The 17,512-nt window shown below is 44.6% G+C and overlaps 1 protein-coding gene across 1 annotated transcript in view; it reads left to right on the top strand.

The window, feature by feature from the left end:
- The first annotated feature begins 10,099 nt into the window (after nucleotides 1-10,099).
- THBS4 (thrombospondin 4) overlaps nucleotides 10,100-17,512 on the top strand; it is a 60,041-nt gene continuing 52,628 nt past the window's right edge. Inside the window, exon 1 of the mRNA XM_054033067.1 lies at nucleotides 10,100-10,509. Coding sequence (XP_053889042.1) covers nucleotides 10,422-10,509 — 88 coding nt within the window. The 5' untranslated portion in view covers nucleotides 10,100-10,421. The remainder of the gene's footprint in view (nucleotides 10,510-17,512) is intronic.

A 17,512-nucleotide genomic window follows, 5' to 3' on the forward strand; every position in this document is an offset into this window, starting at 1 on the left:
ATCTAGTCTCTGATCCCTCTAGTCCTGACCTGTGTCTGTTCCTATCTTCCCTTATGCTCCCCCTTATGCCTTCCTGTATCCTCTGGTGGCCCATAATTGGTGCTGTCTCCATCAACTCCTCCCCCCTCTCTCTCGGACTAGCCGCTCTTCTCTTCTTCCTCACCGTCCCACCTTCAGTCACCACCTGCTGCCCCTCTACCTCGTTATCCAAACACTCAAACCTATTCCTGAGTTCTATTCCCCCCTCACTGGCCCTCCTTTTCCTTGGCCTGCTTCTCACAGTCACATGCTTCCACTTACCTTGTTCTCCCCCTTCCATTCCCCTCTCGCTGTCATCTACTACTGCCTCCTTCTGCACCCTAGAGCATTCCCCTTCAGACCCGCCTTGCCTATCCTCCATCAGCTGCTCAAACACCCTGGTGGAGTTTAGACGGGGATCTACCTGCATCTCCAGTCCCTTAATCTTTTCCTCCAGTAACACTATAAGGCGACACTTCATACACACATACCTTTGTTCCAGGTCTCCTGCTAGGACTATATACATACCACAGCTTCCACATGTCGCCATCTGCATTCTGTCTGCTGCTGCTGCTTGGCTCATGGCTGCTGCAGTCTCTGCCCCCAGCACCTGGGGAAACGGAGCACACACCACACCACACCACACCCTCCTGCCTCCCCCTTTACCTCCCCCTGCACACTCCCTCTCAAACTCCCCTGTTAGCCGCCCTGTTTGCTGCCTCCACTGCTCGCAGCTGTGCCGCTGCCTGGCTGGGCGGCCGCTTTTATGGGCCCCCTACTCAGCTAAGCCCCGCCCCCTAATCAGGGCTCGGCGTCCCTCCCAGCACCCTGCCCCTGCAGGCCTCTTCTCCTCCAATGAGAACTCCCTCTCAAACTCCCCTGTTAGCCGCCCTGTTTGCTGCCTCCGGTGCCGCTGCTCGCAGCTAGTTGTAGAGTAAGGGTGGTGATTGGGTGAGTTACCACTAATATCACAATGGTCCAGGACTCTTGGCATGCCTTATTGTAGCTGTACACCACATGGGTGTAATTCATAAAGTCAAAATGTCTGAGAACTTAAAAATTGCATGTAACAGACTGCAAAACCCCATAATGATTAAAACTGATGTTATTCTGAACAAAGGACTCTCAGCCTTGGCTGTAGCTGTTTCCATCAGTTCACACTGACTGTACAGACATTCCAAGCTTCAGAATGATCATTATATAAATATTTATGGCTTGAACATCCATTCATCCACCCAGGCCCGTTGACGGGGAGGGGGGGAAAGGGAGCAATTGCCATGGGGCCACCGCTGCTGCCGCAGTAGCAGCGGCTGGGAGCCCTGGGCCCTTTTAAAATAACCTGGGCAGGCCGCAGGGCTCCTACATACACAAGAATGCTCCGGGCCCCACGCCGGCGTGATTGGCCAGCACTTCCACCCCTGGCCATGGAATTTCTGTTGGAGGGTCTGCATCCACCTTGCCCTTGGTAAATAGGAATCTTTTCCAGATGGATGTCATCAATTTCTGCTAAATGTAAGCTTTTCTTTTCTTTCTTAAATTAAATTTCTAGCCCTTATGATTGCAAAGCTACTCAAAACAAAAGACGTATGTAAACCATTGCAATATAATCTTCCTGAGTCTGTAGCTGGACAGTGCCCATACTGCTGTTCATAGCTCTAACAAACTGCAAACTTTGATAAAATAAGAGATTGATGGGTTCAGTTAAATAAGAGAAGTGTGGTCTTAGAAAGATTTCAGAGAAAGAAAGAAAGAAAGAAAGAAAGACACTGAAGTCAACAGAGAAAAATATATGCTATAATTTATCATAGGAAAGAGAAAAGGAAAAGTGGGCATGGTAACTGAATTCTCCTTTTACCCTAGAAATTATTACTATTGATAACGTGTCTTACAGTAGTGCTGAGGTACCAATCAGAATTGGGCCCCTATTGTGCTAGGTGCTGTACAAATAGATAGTAAGAGATAGGCTCTTCTCTGAAAATCTAATGTAAGAAAACATGCAAAGAAAATGGGTATAACACAGGATAAGGGGAACAGTGACAGGAACATGAGGTCACACAGAGTAGGCAGTAGGGCCGGCTCCAGGCACCAGTTAAAGAAGCAGGTGCTTGGGGAGGCCAATACTAAGGGGTAGCACTTCTGGGTCTTCAGTGGCAATTTGGCGGTGGGTCCCTCAATCCCTCTGGGAGTGAAGGACCCGCCACCAAATTGCCGCCAAAGTGTGGAGCGGTGCGATCGCGCTGCCGCAGCTTTTTTTTTTTTTTTTTTTTTTGCTTATGCTTGGGGTGGCAGAAAACCTGGAGCCAGCCCTGGTAGGCAGGTGATCAGTTCAAATATTGTTAATTTAAATTTAAATATATGTAAATAAGAAATATTAATGATATCAATAATCCCTATGACCCACAGGCCTAGCCCTTATCAGTTGGTGATTTACCATAGTTATTGTGATACAAGTAGGTCTTGAGGGGAGATTTGAAGGAGGACAGGTTAATGGCTGGTTTAGGGATTGCTTTCCATGCAATGAGAAGTAACATGGAAGAAAGTGAAAAGGTACAAGAAGTAGACAAGTGGAAAATCAAGGCTGGCATTATTGGTGGAGCACAGAGGGCAGGTGATGACATAGGATAGAAGTGGGGCTATGTAAAGAGGAGAAGAGTTGTGAAGGCCCTTTGTATTTGATATGGGGGAGATGGGAAGCCAAAGAAGGGGTTCCAATTGGGGTTGATATGGCAGAATGATGACCCAAGGAAGGTAATCTTAAAATCAGTCTTTTGAATTGACCTGTATAGATGGGGAGATGTAGGTGACAGGAAGGCCAGAGAGGAGGAGGTTACAGTAATCAGTATGGCAATTGATAAATTCAAGAGCTGGACAGCCTCTTTTGCTTCATGGAAAAAGAGAAAGCAGGATCTGGGAAATGTTGTGGAGGAATAAGTGGCATGTTTGGTCAGGGCCTGGATGTATGGGGATAGTGAGAATGCAAAAAGACTAAACTCAGGTTCTGGTCCCAAATGACTGAAAAGATAGTAGTGCTGTCACTGGTGACAGGGAAGGGAAGATACAGTTGGATGAATTTAGGAAGGAAGATGAGAACATCGGTTTGGGTCATGTTAAATTTAAGTTGATAAGATATCTGAGATGAGATGTCAGAGAGACAGGACAAGTTGTGGTGTTGGATAGAGTGGAGACAGGAGCTGTAAGTGATCAGGTAAGGATACGAGAGTGGATTAGATCATGTTAGAAAGGTTGTAGAATGAATAGAGATGGGGTCAAATATTGATCTTGGTGGGACCTCCTTCGAACCATGGAGGGAGGAGAGGAGGAAGATCCACTGAACAATACACTGAAGGCTCAATTAGCAAAGTAGGATGTAGACAAAGGGCACATGGAGTTGTGAAAGCCAAGAGAGGACAAAATTTCAAGAAGAAAGGTATCAATGGTGAGGTCATTAGGTACTTTGGTGAGAGAAGTTTCAGTGGAACAGATAAAGCAGAAGCCAAATTGAAAAACTAAAATAGAATTGGAGGAGAGGAACTTAAGTCAGTTGTTGTAGACAGCACCTTTAATGAATTTGGAGGTGAAGAGAGGAAGGAAAATTGGGCAATAGTGGGAGAGGCAGGTGGGGTCCAGGAAGTTTTGACTCGGGGGAAGACCATAGCATGCTTGAGAGGAAGGGACTTAAGGAGAAATGTCAGGGACAGAGGCAAGAGCTGGGGCAAATGTAGGTCAAGAGGCAGGAGGGAATGGAATCATTGGGGCAGGTGGAGAGGTTAGAGTGTAAAGGAGGTTTTTTTTATTTATACCTTGTTTATATCACTTTGCCCCCACATGGCCTTCTTGTTTTTACAATAGTTATCTTCCATTTTGAGCCCCCTTCTTGTCTGAAGGTTTGGCATTCTTTTCTAATAGAGCAGGAAAAGTAAAGTCAGGTGACCACATAATCAGCCCAGATACAGCAGGGTATAAAGGGCTTCCTCACCTGCTGCCCACCCCAGAGGCAGACCTGTACCCATGCTGTTACCACCTGATTCCCTACATAGACTTGTCCGACCACCTCTCCATAGGCAGGTCAGTGCTGCATTGCTCACACTCACTAGTTATTCCACCTAAAGAGTTAACTTAGCGTACGCATTGTTCCACGCACGACAGCAAGTCAAGAACGGAAGAACTGAGGAAAGAAGACCACGGCTTACTTGTGAGAACATCCTTGTGTGTTCCTGCATCCTGTATCCTTCGGCGTCCAGCGTTCCAGTCTGTCGTCTCCATTGGTGACCATGGGTCCTCCCTGCCTACAACATATAGTGATGTGTTAACCCTTATATTATTTCTGTTGTACTCATTGTGTGTAAAGGGTTCTGAGGTTCAGGGCTTTATGCCCGCAGTTGCGTTAACAGCTGAGTTGTTTGTATCTGGTTATTCTTTAGTTGGGGTCCTTGTTTAATAAATTTTGTCTGCTTTGTGCCTAGCCCTACTTGTTACATCTTCTGTCACTAACTAAAATCCCAACGATAGAGGTGGGGGAAAAGGGGTTGTAACTTGAATCTTCTTAATTATTCTAAGGTTAACAAGAGTGGGAGGGATAGCTCAGTGGTTTGCGCATTGGCCTGCTAAACCCAGGGTTGAGAGTTCAATCCTTGAGGGTTCAATCCTTGAGGGGGCCATTTAGGGATCTAGGGCAAAATCAGTACTTGGTCCTGTTAGTGAAGGCAGGGGACTGGACCTGACCCAAGGTCCCTTCCAGTTCTATGGTATAGGTATATCTCCATAAGAGGAGGAGAACAGGTGCGGGGAACCACACTGAGTGAGAGGGAAGAAAAAGGAAAGTGTGATGAGGAGATTGCATTGTATTTGTTTGTGTGGAAAGGGAGAGCTGCCAAAAATGTTAAACTCAGAATGCCTTGAAGAAGTGAAATGTGAATTATCTGGCCACTGTGAGCCTGATCGTAGTCCTAAAACAGGCATAAAAAAAGGCAGCAGCTGGAGGGAATTCATAGCACAGAATGAGAGATATGCGAGTGTGGCATTATAGTTAAAATCAAATACAATGACCTAGCTTTGTGAGGTAACTGTGATGATAGTTGTAAACTGCATGTATCAACAGTCACAAAGAGCTATTTCTCTTAAGGGTTGTTCATTTCTTAGGAGTAGAGGGCATCTTCTAGGTGAAATTACTACTTTAAACAAGGAATATTAAACCTTCTGAAGTGTTTGTAGCCCTTATAAGAAGTTTTAGGACATGACTCAGCAATATGTATGTAAACTCCCCAAAGATTCAGCTTAGTTTGGATGGATGGATAAATAAATAAATTTAAAAAAGGAAAATCTGGTTAAATATTTCCCAATATAATAGTTTTCCCATCTGAAAATGCTGATTCCACAGAATTGAAATGTTCCATGGGAATGTATTGATTTAATCAAAATCTTAAACAAAAAATTATCTAAAAGCTTCATGTCACTCAGGTTGAGGCATTTTATTTTTTATTTTTATTATATAATATGATACAGAATAGTCAAAATGACAAACTCAATATTAAGTGCATTTTGATAAGATTGATTAGATATTTCCAAAACAATTGGGGGTGGGATTTTTATTTCACAGGAAATTTTAACATTTCCTTACAATCTAGGACAAAAAGGAAATTTTGAAATGTTGGACTTTCCCACAGAATAGATATTCCTGTTTATAGAGATTCAAAACTCAGAACTGGTCACCCATTGAAAACATAAGTGTGATCTTATTAAACCAGGATTGGTCAAGTTATAGTGATATTGGTAACCCCTTCGCTATAATGTTTTGTTGTGGACCTATAAAGGCATTGAATGGGCTGGTAGCACACGTCAGCATTCCTGAAGCCATTCCGTGGTATTCTATTATTACAATTGTTATTTTAAGTATGCAAGTAAAATATTCTCATCCTTCAACAAGGAGAGGCAAAATATCACATTATTCTCACACAGGAAGAAAACTCCATTGAAATAACAATCCATTAACATCTCCAGTTCATAAAGAAATATAAAAATAAGGAAATAAGAGCAAAACCCTAATCAGACCTCCACTGCCTCAGGTCTGCAGGACATTAATGGGAGTTCCATAAATGGAGAGAGCGGAATGGCATAGTTGAAATCTCCAATACAGTTCTGAGAGCAGAATTTTTGCCCCGAATTAGCAGGAGTATAGGAAAGTCAAAGGAAATTGTTGTCCCTGTGTGTGTTTCAGAGCACTATATGATCAGCCGCATTAATTCTAAGTAAAATGCACAATTCCACACTAAGGGTCAAATTGTGTTTCTCCTAAACAGATGCACTAGAGGGGGGAAAGGGTTCAAGGAATCTTTCCTTCCTAATCTGCCCATCCAGGGTCTAGCTATAATCTACTTCCTTGTTTGTCTGTGTAGGCACTTATATGGCTCCCATCACCTAGTATCCCTGTGTTGGAGTGTGCAAGGATAGATGGCCGCTGCCTGCAAGTTCAGTGGCCCCAAAGGGGACTGTTTCTATGTGGAGGGAGGGTGAGTCTGTGGCTCTTCTCTGGGTGCAGGCTAAACTGGCTGCATTGGAGGGCTACATCTGTTAAACAGGTGTAGAAGGATCAACCCTTCCTACACTGCCCCAGGGCCAAATTCATCCCTGTGCCACCACAGAGTCCAGTGCAGGGATCAAGAGGAGGCAGCTTGCTCGCTCCCTCCCCAATCCAGGGACTATTTGGGATCTTTTTCCACTAGGATGCTTGCTTGAAACTCCTGTTAGTGTTAATGAAAGCTACGCATGCACATTGGGAAGGATTATATGTCTTTTTTTTTTTTAAAGTTTAGGGCTTGAGTCTGCATTTCTATATGGGCAAAACTCTCTTTGAAGCCCATCTGAATTTCACCTGTGTACAGGTTGAAGGATTAGGGCTGTATTATCAAAATAAAAGTAAAAGGCTGTGATTTAGAGCTGTGTTTCATTCCTGTGTCTTAGTTTTGCAAGCATGCTGAGTTTTTAAAATAGAGACCCAGGCACCCTTTCATGAAAAACAGAGAGTCTTTTGTTGCATATTAAGAACAAATTATGAAAGTTGAATTAATCAATTGGGCCCCCCACTCCCCACCCCCATTACTTGGAATTTGAACAAGACACTGGCTTTTTTTTTTTTGGTTAAAAAAAAAAAAAAAAAAAGGAAAAGCAACAGTGTTGACAATTTCTCTAAATTCTGTATGCTTAGTATTCTGTTGATTTACATAAATTAAGAAAGAAAAATATTTTAACAGTTGAGTTGAGCTTCACTCACAGACCCTATATTAAGGATTACAGTCTCATGTGCCTTTAAGAATTTTCTTTATGAACATGTTAATACATATGTGAATTTTTGATAATGTAGTGCTTAGTAATTTTTCATGATTCCTGTTCAAAATTTTAAGGTCCACTCAGCTAACCTGGAGTTGAAATTTCAGAGAATATACAACAGTAAAAATATAATAGTTAATACAATAGTAGTTTTGTTATCCAAAGAGACAGTTAAAAGGTCAAATACTCACATCCAGACAGCAAATAAACATAGTACTTTGTGAAAATCCTTTTAAAGAAGACTGTGCATAGGTATAAAATCCTGTTCAGTCTGTAATATATTTCAGTAATAAAACTGAACATGGAAATGAAAGCCTGGAAAACTACAAGGACTTTTTATGTGCACTGACTAAGTACATGTAAACATGGATTGACTTCTGTTTTTATAGAAGTTGTGAACTTGCTCTGTTCTCTGACATTTTATTAGGTAGCACAGCCTACTTGTTAGAACCAAATTCTGCTCTCTGATATGCACATGCAACTCCTGGTGCACACATGTGGGAACAGAATTTGGCCCTTAGAAAGCAAATACTGTGAAATTCATGGCACTGGAGCAGAGATATTCCTAGAATTAAATCCACTGCTGTCAGTGCACACCATCAAAAATCACCTCTGTGACTAAATTAGAACTAGAGCTGGTCAGGGGAAAAAAAACAATTTTAAAATGCTGTAGACAAAAAAGGAAAACATTCCCTATATTCTGACAAACTCTAATGAATGCATTGCTTAATGAAGCTAAAACAACTAGTATAGCAAATATTTGAGTTAACTTAGATTAGTGATGGCAAACCTTAACATTGTCCTTTTTTTCTCTGTAGTGTCTACTATAGTTACTGGATGCCTTAATACATAGCTGTCAGATTCCTTGCTTTGGTGGTGTGTTTGCCTAGGCACATAAGTGTATATTTTTAAAGAATGAGGTCTGGGGATGAAAGAATTCTCCTCCCCCGACCCCACTGAGTGTAGAGCAGCAGCAGGACTGTTTGTGTCTCTAATTTTAGCCTCTGCAGCACCTGCACTCCATATGCTCAGCAGTGGGTGCGCCAGTCCTACGATCCCACCCCTGAAGGCTTGCAGTGTTCAGGCACACAGTGGTACCCCTCAGCCCTATAGTTCTAATCCCTGCACTGCCCATTAACTGTGCACTCCATGCATGACTGCCATTGCATACTAGTCAACACCCCTTTGATCACTAATACAAGTCCCTTCCTTCTTGTGCCCTTTGTATGATATAGACCGCTTCAGATAGCTCCTCCTTCCTGCTGATATTCAAACAAACGATCCACATTCTACCTGGGGTAGAGAGTAACATTGACTTGAATCCCCAACGGTGTTGCCTTCTCTGATCCCCAGACTTCTCCCCCCTGCCCCCAACCCAACAGAAGGCAGTGGTGTCTCTCTGGGCTATGTGCTACTGGCAAGGAGCATGAGAGGAGCCAGACAGTTGTTATTCCATGGCATACTCCCTTGGGAATCCCATTTGATTTCGAGCATAAAACTGCCTGAAGATTACTTATGAGACAACCCTACCTGAATGGGAATTCTGCATGGCCATCCTGTGAGAGAGGTTGCAAGAGGAACAGGGTGTTTTTACATTAGAAGTTTATGTCCTGTCCTGGCCTGGCTGGAAGATGCTGTGGTGACTGGAGAATTACTGAAATAGTGACACCACAAGAGCCTAAGAGACTGACAATTAATTGAAAGAGAGGGGTTTTAGTTGGTTTAAAACCCAGGTATTTGTGTTTTCCTTAGCATTTATTCAACTTCTCTGATCTATAACCATATTGAATAAAAGGCAGTCTTTGTGAAAGACCTCACCACCTCAATGTATGTTTTAGAGCTCACATTAAACAAGCTCTGGGCTTTCCCAATGGTCCCTAGTCTCTAAGCAAAGCCATGGAAAACCAGGCTTGACAATTCCTATTTTTTCTTATTAGGACCACTCTAGGAACAAAATTCGCTCCACTTTCTAAACAGAATTAATTAAATCAGTGCAACTCCTTTTTGTGGACACTTTGGAAACAGTTTAAGAGAGGCTAAGCTAAACAGATGCCAGCCACTCAGACATTCTGAAATCAACCTACACAATTTCCATCAGCCATTTCCAATTTAGTTAAATCAGTCCAATTTCTGGGTGTAGACCAGCCTTCAGGTAAAAAATAAGCAGCAAAGAAATCCTTAAAGGGCATGTTTTATGTGCCACAGTTAAGAATCCCAACAGTGCTCTATGCTCAATTAAAAAAAAAAAAAAAAAAAAAATCTTTTGCAGGTCACCTTTAGGGATGTATTTAATTTCTGTTGATTTTCATAATTTATCTAAGGGCCACATTGGTTAATGGTTTCAGTTGGATCTAGGTTTACTGGAACAGATACTAATATAAATGACTAGTAGTTAAATTAATTTTCCATATGAGTCCCACTCTTGATACACGTGTATTTTTGGTGTAAAATGGAGTGAATTCGTTGGAAAACATCCCTGGATGGCCAAGGCAAGCTCCATAACGTTGTGTAATTGTATCAGGTGTGGGTTGCTCGGTTTCAGTCTTTGCTAGTGTACAGATTCTAATTTCTTATTTTAAAATAGAACCACCAAAGCTGTGGCCTCTCTTTTTCGAAATACAAGCGATTAGGGGAAAGTGAACTCCCGCCAAGTCCTTTTCTCCTTTAGGGCTGGGGAGACCCCCCTACTCCCTGAGCCGATCTCTGTGTTTCTCGGGGCAGTTCTTTATGTCAGTCTGTCTCTAACGCTGCTTGTCCCGCACAAGCCACCGGCTTCACCCTCTGCCTCTCGCCCTCCTCCTCCTGCCACTGCCTGTCTAGGGGAAAGGACCCTGCGGCCAATGGACTGCAGCCTCCCGAAGTTCCGCCCTCCTTCCCCGCACAAGGAGCAGGTCCCCGGGTTAAACAGCCCCTGCCTGTGCTGCCGAGCTTGAGTGAGCAGAGCCTCCGAGCAAGAGCCGCCAGCCCCGAGCCGCGCTCCATGCCCCTCGCTGCTTAGGGGCCAGCTCCCGGCATCCTTCTCCTCTTCCCCAGAGGCGCGGCAGGGGTCTGGGCTGCGCTCTCCCACCACTGCACTGAACATGCTGAGCAAGCGCCAAGTCACCGTCCTGCTCCTGCAAGTTCTCCTGCAGTTGTGCCCGGGCTCTGGCGTCCAGTCTGCCCCGCAAGGTAAGGAGCAGCTTCCCTTCTGCAGCCCGACGCGCGGTGATAGGAATAGGTGAGGCGCTTTCCCACCTGACTCGCCTCCGGTCGAGGAGTATTTATTCTGCAGAGGTGCATTGTCAGGCCAGACAGCAGGTGACTTGACTGGAAACATACGGCGGCAGTGATAGAAACCCCAGGATCTCTTCCCTGAGGCAAAGATAGCTACATCGAATGCAAATAAATCTCCTTAAGGTCATTATTTAACCTGTGAAAGGGGCCAAGGTAGCACAGCAGAACAGTGGGAATTAAGCTGGTTAACTGAATAGATAAGCACCAGGGTCTCGAACTTTTAAAGAAACTTTCCTTTTTCTTTAAATGAGCAATGAGTTGTCTACGTCTATGTCAGTATTGGTCTAGGATCATGTTTATCTAGATACCCAGATGTGAGGAAAGCATGTGATTTCACAGGCATCTGTGACATGTCTCACCTCTTAATGACATTCTGTAGGGTTATTCTTTTTATCTCCTATCTTCTAGTCTCCTCTGGTCTTTGTTCTTCTCTCCTCTGTCCCAGTACACCCGAACCTCACGACCTATGTGAGGACAATGTAACTAAGGATTAGGCATAGGCGCAGTTTTCTACTTGTGCTTAGTTTTATGGTGATTTACTCTAAAGTACCCCAACAGGAATGAAGGTGTCAGGCACAAACATCATCTTAATTTATTGAAGGCTCAGTAAAGCACAAGTGCCTTTAATATGTTAAGAGTTGGTGCCAACTTGAGTTGACCACTGGGCGGTGTGGTGGGGAGGGGGAGGCGTAGAAACAAAATCTTAAGTTAGTGAAAGTTAAATTCTTCCTTGGAGGATTTCAGAAAGACTCATTTGACTTGGTATTACTAATAATGTACTGGTAATGTCAGGATGCTGTGTTGTTTAATTTCCCAGTAACCTCTACTTGTATTTATCCACCTGTTTGCACATTTTGATTTGAACACTAACTTTAATAACTGAGAGATGTGAGTGCTTTAGGGGAAATTCTTCCATAAGTCTGGACAGAGGCTGTTTTTAAACGTTGTAAAAGTAGAGTACTCTCTCTGTTTGCTTTTGAGGCAAAAAGATGGCACTATCTGGAAATTATGGTTGAGATTTTCAAAATACAGACACATCTTCCTTTGGACAGCTTTAAAAATCTGAACCTTTAACTTGTATTGACTTATTTCTACTCAGTGTTATTTTATTTTTTTAAATCTGTTTTGTAGACAGAGTATATTTGCCAGATTCCAAAGGCTCAAGTAGCATTTTGTATTAAATAGGCTTTCAATATCCATGTATACATTTAGCATAAGTGTGCATTGCCTCTTCTATGTCCTACAGATTCTCTTCTACAGCTAATATAAGAATCTGGGCAGGGGGTATCTCTCCTCCTTAGACTGCACTATGTGACCGTTTCATGGTGATGATTTCATTTTATATATACGACGTTTCCTTACTGGTCTAGTCTGGTTCAGTTGGTAGAGCTCTTACCTCAGAGCCAGAAGAACAATTATTTCAAGTTCTCCCCCAAGCCCTGTATATAGACCAAATGTTGATATTGTGTGTACCGCACTATGAGAGATGCTGCCTTTGTATATTATAAGATGTTGGCGAGAAGTGGAGTGAGGTTTGGTGACTGCAGCAGGGGACTAGGAGTTAGAACTCCTAGTTGGATTTTGTTCCCAACTCCTTGTGTGAACTTGGGGAAGTCACTTACCTTCTTTGTTTCTTAGGACTGGTCTGCACTATAAAATTAGGTCTATATAAGTCACCTTGTGTCCATCTGTTTGTTCACGTGTCCATGCTTACATGTGTCTCTGGCCAATGTAAGTGCCCTGTTCCAGCAATGCAGTAAACCCACCTCCCTGAACAGTCGCTACTGAGGTTGACACAATGCAAGTGTAAACGTTGGATGGCCTGTGTTGACCCTAACAGTCCTCCAGCAGCTGTCCCACAATTCCCCATTCTCTGCGACAGTGACTACTGGGATCACAATTTTAAAGTCCTCTGCCCCGAGAGATCAGAGACTGGAAGACACCCTCCTTTTTAAAACTCCTCGTGTTTTCCAATTGCCTTTTCCTGATTACTTACCTTGGCAAGCACACCGAGCAGCTCACCCTTGTTGTGTGCAACCACTTAGTTAACTATGCCAGCTCCATGCACTAAACGCACTCCTGCCAGGTATTGGATCTCCTGGGCCTGTGCGAAGAAGAGGCTGTGCAAGCACAGCTATGGACCCGCCCTAGAAACATGGATATCTACAAGCAGATTGCACTAGGGATGCAGGCAAAGGGGTACACAGGGATCAGCAGTAGTGCTGTGTGAAAGTAAAGGAACTTTGCCAGGGATAACACAAGGTCAGGGAAGCCAACAATAGATCTGGTGCTGCTCCAGACATGCCACTTTTACAATGAACAGCATGCCATACTTGGTGGAGACCTCACCAGCACCCTGCCGACCACTGTGAGGAGCACAAGACAGAGGTCCCTGCCGTGAACAGTATAGAGGAAGGGTGTGGGTGGAGACATTGAAGGGGTGTCCAGCCATGCAGCAAGCCAGGACCTGTCTGAGACTCCACCAGAGTCTAGTCAGTTCTGCCAGGCGAGCTGGGTGAGCTTGATGGAGGGGAAGGGAATTTGGGTAAGTGTGTGCGCATGCATTTTTTCCTTATAGAGTTTAAATTTAAAGATGGCACCTGGGACATCCATAAGTTAATAAAAGACAAAGGTATTGATTTTTCATTGTTTTACTTGTGTGAGAAGCAGTAGAGGCACAACAGAGAGAGTTGGCATCTGCCTCATATTCCCATGTAGAGTTAAGCAGGGGCAGCATGTGGAGCAGTTTATGTACGCAGATATGTCCATTTTGTCCTCCTGAGAGACTTTCATGGAGATACTCTCCAATGCTTTCCAGAAGGTGTCTAGGGATGGCTGCCTTATTTTTTACTCTGTAGGAGGACACTTTTCCACCACTCTGCAATGAGTTCATCTGGCATCATCTCAGCAAACAGGGTAACAGCATATAAGCCTGGCCAACTTTGAGACTCCAGTAGCATCTGTGTCCTCTGTGTCCTTGTGATCCTCAGGAATGAGAGATCATCTAAACCCACCACCACTTGTGAAGATTAGGGCTAATATTCAGTATCATTGCCTTATATTGGGTCCATGGAATGGGGACTGAAATTTTATAGCTTCATGCAACAGAACAGCCATGGCTGAGGCTCTCTAAAGCTGAATTGTCAATAATCATTTCTTATTAAAAGTATTTATGGGAATATAGTGCCCCTACACACCTGCAGAACACCTGATCTTGATGAGGAAAAAGAAGAGGACTAGGGAGGATATGTTCAGTGAGATCTGCAAGTCAGTGCTTCATTGGACCATGAACAAAGGGCTTGGAGAGCCAATATGACTGACAGGATGGAGAAGGAAGGAGTACAGAAGAAAGGCGCAGGAATCCCAGCAGGACAAGGAAAGGGAAATGCACGAGAACATAATGGGTGTTCTCAAGCAGCAAATCCAAATGCTGCAGATCCTGGTTGACCTACAGTTCCAGAAATCCCAGACTCTCCACCTTGTGCAGTCTTTGGCGAAATCCATGGTTGCTGCTCCCTACACACCCCAATATGCCACATGGCATCATGGGCTGCATTCTTACCTCTACCCCTCCATGCCACTGGACAGCAAGGAAAACCACCACTTCACATACACAGACCTCTGAGAACAATAGTTGTTGTATGTGAAGCCACAATAGACTACATTTGTGTACGGAAATGGACAGAAAAGTTCACTCCCTTTCCAATTTTAAAGTTCCACTCCATTAATTCATACGAAACATTTGTATTACATTGCCTGTGTTTTTTTGCACTGCTTTTCCTACTCAAAGTTATATTTGTGGAGACCCAAATTATCTTTTTTAGTTCACAACAAATATTGCAGAATGCACACTGGTACTTAAAGCAAACAGTACTAATAAGTGTACAGCCACCACATAATTCATAGATTCAGGAAAAGATTCAGTCTATTTATAAATGTGCAGTGAGCACTACACAATTTTTAGCAGCACCCAAAGCTCCAGGCCCAGAGAACCCTCCAGCAGAGAACACTACTCTGGCTGACCACTAAAGTGCTCTTTCAAAGCCTCCTTCAACCACATAGCTCCATGTTGGGTCTTATAATGGCCCTCGTGTTTGGCTGTTCAAAGTCAGAGCTTGCTCCCCCTTCACCCTGGCAACAGTATTTTTCCCCTTTGCTTCACAGTTATTATGCAGGACACAACGGACAGCTATAACCATTGGGATATTTTTCTTACTGTGATCCAATCTAGCGAGTAAACGCCATCAGCACCCCTTCAGTCTACCAAAAGCACATTCAACTGTTATTCTGCACCTGCCGAGCCCATAGTGGTCTCTTTTCTTGGTGCTGTTAGGGTGGCCAGTGCACAGCATGAGCCAAGGGAGCAAAGGGGGGGCTGGTGCATCCGAAGAAGTGAGGTTTTTACTCACGAAAGCTTATGCCCAAATAAATGTGTTAGTCTTTAAGGTGCCACCAGACTTCTTGTTGTTTTTGTAGATACAGACTAACACGGCTACCCCCTGATACTTAGAATCACTGCTGACATTTCAATATCACCAGTGGTGATTTGCTGGTTGGGAAAGAATGTCCTGTGTTCTTAAAGATGTGAGTGAAATCCGTCACCAGCCCATGCTGATATCAATGAAGTATCCCCAGTGATCCATCAATACTTGCATAACCACAGAAAAGTACTCCTTTCTGTTGATGTACTATGGCAAGGGGGGCTAGTGTCAAAATAGGGATATGCACGTTGTCTGTCACCCTAATGTGCTGCAAATCCATCCACTATGCCCTGCACATTGCTGAGAGTCACTGTCCTCCATAGTTCTCTTTCTGGTGCACCTGCACTGGAGGACTGGGTGAGCTTGGCACACAGATCCAGGAATGTGGACTCTCTCACACCTGGAAGTTCCTTGTTGTTCCTAACTTGCATTATGATGCAATCTCATCAGTAGGTGCTCTTTTCTTGGGCCCAGAAGTGGTGCTTAATCATCTGCAGCTGCTCCGTGAACACCACCGACAGCCTTGAATGGTTTTTCACTATGTTCCTTAGCAAACTATCCTTGAAGAAATCCTCATGTCCCCTGTTGTTGCAGTACTTCCTGCGAGTCTGCAAATATGGGAGAATCATGCATCCTGTATTTGCAGCATTCATGAGAACAGTGCAGAGCTTTGTAGGCTCCATGCTTCTGTCAGAAATGGCAGACACCAAAAATGCCATGTGTGGGAGGGAGAGGGTTTTTTTTTTTTTTTATAAGTCTTGAAAATTCTGTGATATGGAATGGAGAAAGTTGCATGCTGGGAACTTGACCCCTAGCTTCCAGAGATCCCTGGGCAAGCATTTCTATCCCACAACACATTGCAAAAGTTTCCCAAAAGGCATCATGCCAGCACATGGCGCACTGGTATACCTGCACTTCACTTTGCATCAACACAAGCACTCCTGGTGAGTATGTGCAGCAGCAACGCAAGCATGTATGCATATGAGAGAGATACAAATTTCAGCAGCTGTACGCGGATGTAATTTGTGTTGACCAAAGTTTGTAATGTAGGCATGGCCTTAGTTTACCCATCTCTACAATGAGCACAACACTTACCTAACTCAGAAAGGTGCTTTGCAGATTAATTAATGTCTGGAAAGCACTTTGAAATCCTGGTATGAATGTTCCTTTAACAGTGGAGTATAACACACATGTTAATAAATAACTTCTGATGTTATTACTTTCTATCACTGGTACCCTGATGTTTTACTAAAGTGACTGTAGACGAGCAGACTCACCCCTGCAGCGCCTCCTGCTGGTTACTTCCGGAAATTAGCTCATTTCAGGGTTGGAGCACCCGCTGCAGGCCGGTGGTCCGCTTGTCCTCCGGCCCCTGTGTCCCTCCCGGTCCCTGGTGCCCTTTTATCTGGGGTGCTGCCCCCTGACAGTACACCCCTCAGTACTAGGGTCTCCCCTCCCTGGGGAACTCCCACCCACTATCCCTACCTCACCTCAGAATAAGGCCACTGCCAGTCACCAACTAGTCCCCGCTCCCTGGGGCAGACTACAGTATAGGCCACTCATCACAGGCAAGGTTGGGTTTGGACCTGCTGCCTTGGCCACCCTCTGCAACCCCCAGTACCCCTTGGCCTCCTACTAGGCTGCAGCCTAGGGCTTTCCAGGCTGGAGCTCCCCAGCCTGTCCCCAGCCCTGCTCCACTCAGGTACTCTGTCTCTAGCTCACTGCAGCCAGTCCCTTCTCCCTCTGAAGGCAGAGAGAGACTGATTGACCGCTGGCTCACAGCCTTTTTATATAGGGCCAGCTGAGGCCTGATTGGGGTGTGGTCCAGCTGCAGCTGCTTCCCAATCAGCCCATTTTAGCAGCTCCCAGCCACAACCTTCCTCCAGGGCTGTTTTAAGCCCTGCAGGGCAGGAGCGGGGTAACCACCCTGCTACAGTGACCCACCAACTGCCTTTTGTCTTTTCTTGCATACCCAGGATCCAAATTCATGGGTGGAAGAGCCCAAAGTCATAGGCCAGAGTCATTCTCCTCTGCCACCTCCTCCTTTTCACCCTGCTGAGGGGTTGCTCACTACCTGCAGCAGCACCCTTCGCACTGCCACTGCAACCCTAATCCTGGCTTAGGCCTTGGGGTGATGGGATTGGAGAGCTAGCCCACCCTGCACTTACAGCATCTAGCCCACAGCATCTGCTCCTGTTCTACGGAGCTGGACTCAGCTCCTTGCTCTGGGGGTTGCAGCCCAACGAGCCAGGTTGCAACGCTACTCAGGTTTGGCCTGGCCACCCTTTCATCATAGATGGCCTCTTCTTCCCTCCCACAAACCAGGGCCTCCCTTCAAAACTTGGCCCACAACCTATCTAGAATCTTTGCAACCCACCAGTTGGTTGGAACACACCATTTAAGAAACATGGCTTTAT

The sequence above is a fragment of the Malaclemys terrapin genome, chromosome 6 (genome assembly GCF_027887155.1).
Source record: "Malaclemys terrapin pileata isolate rMalTer1 chromosome 6, rMalTer1.hap1, whole genome shotgun sequence".
NCBI lineage: Eukaryota > Metazoa > Chordata > Testudines > Emydidae > Malaclemys > Malaclemys terrapin.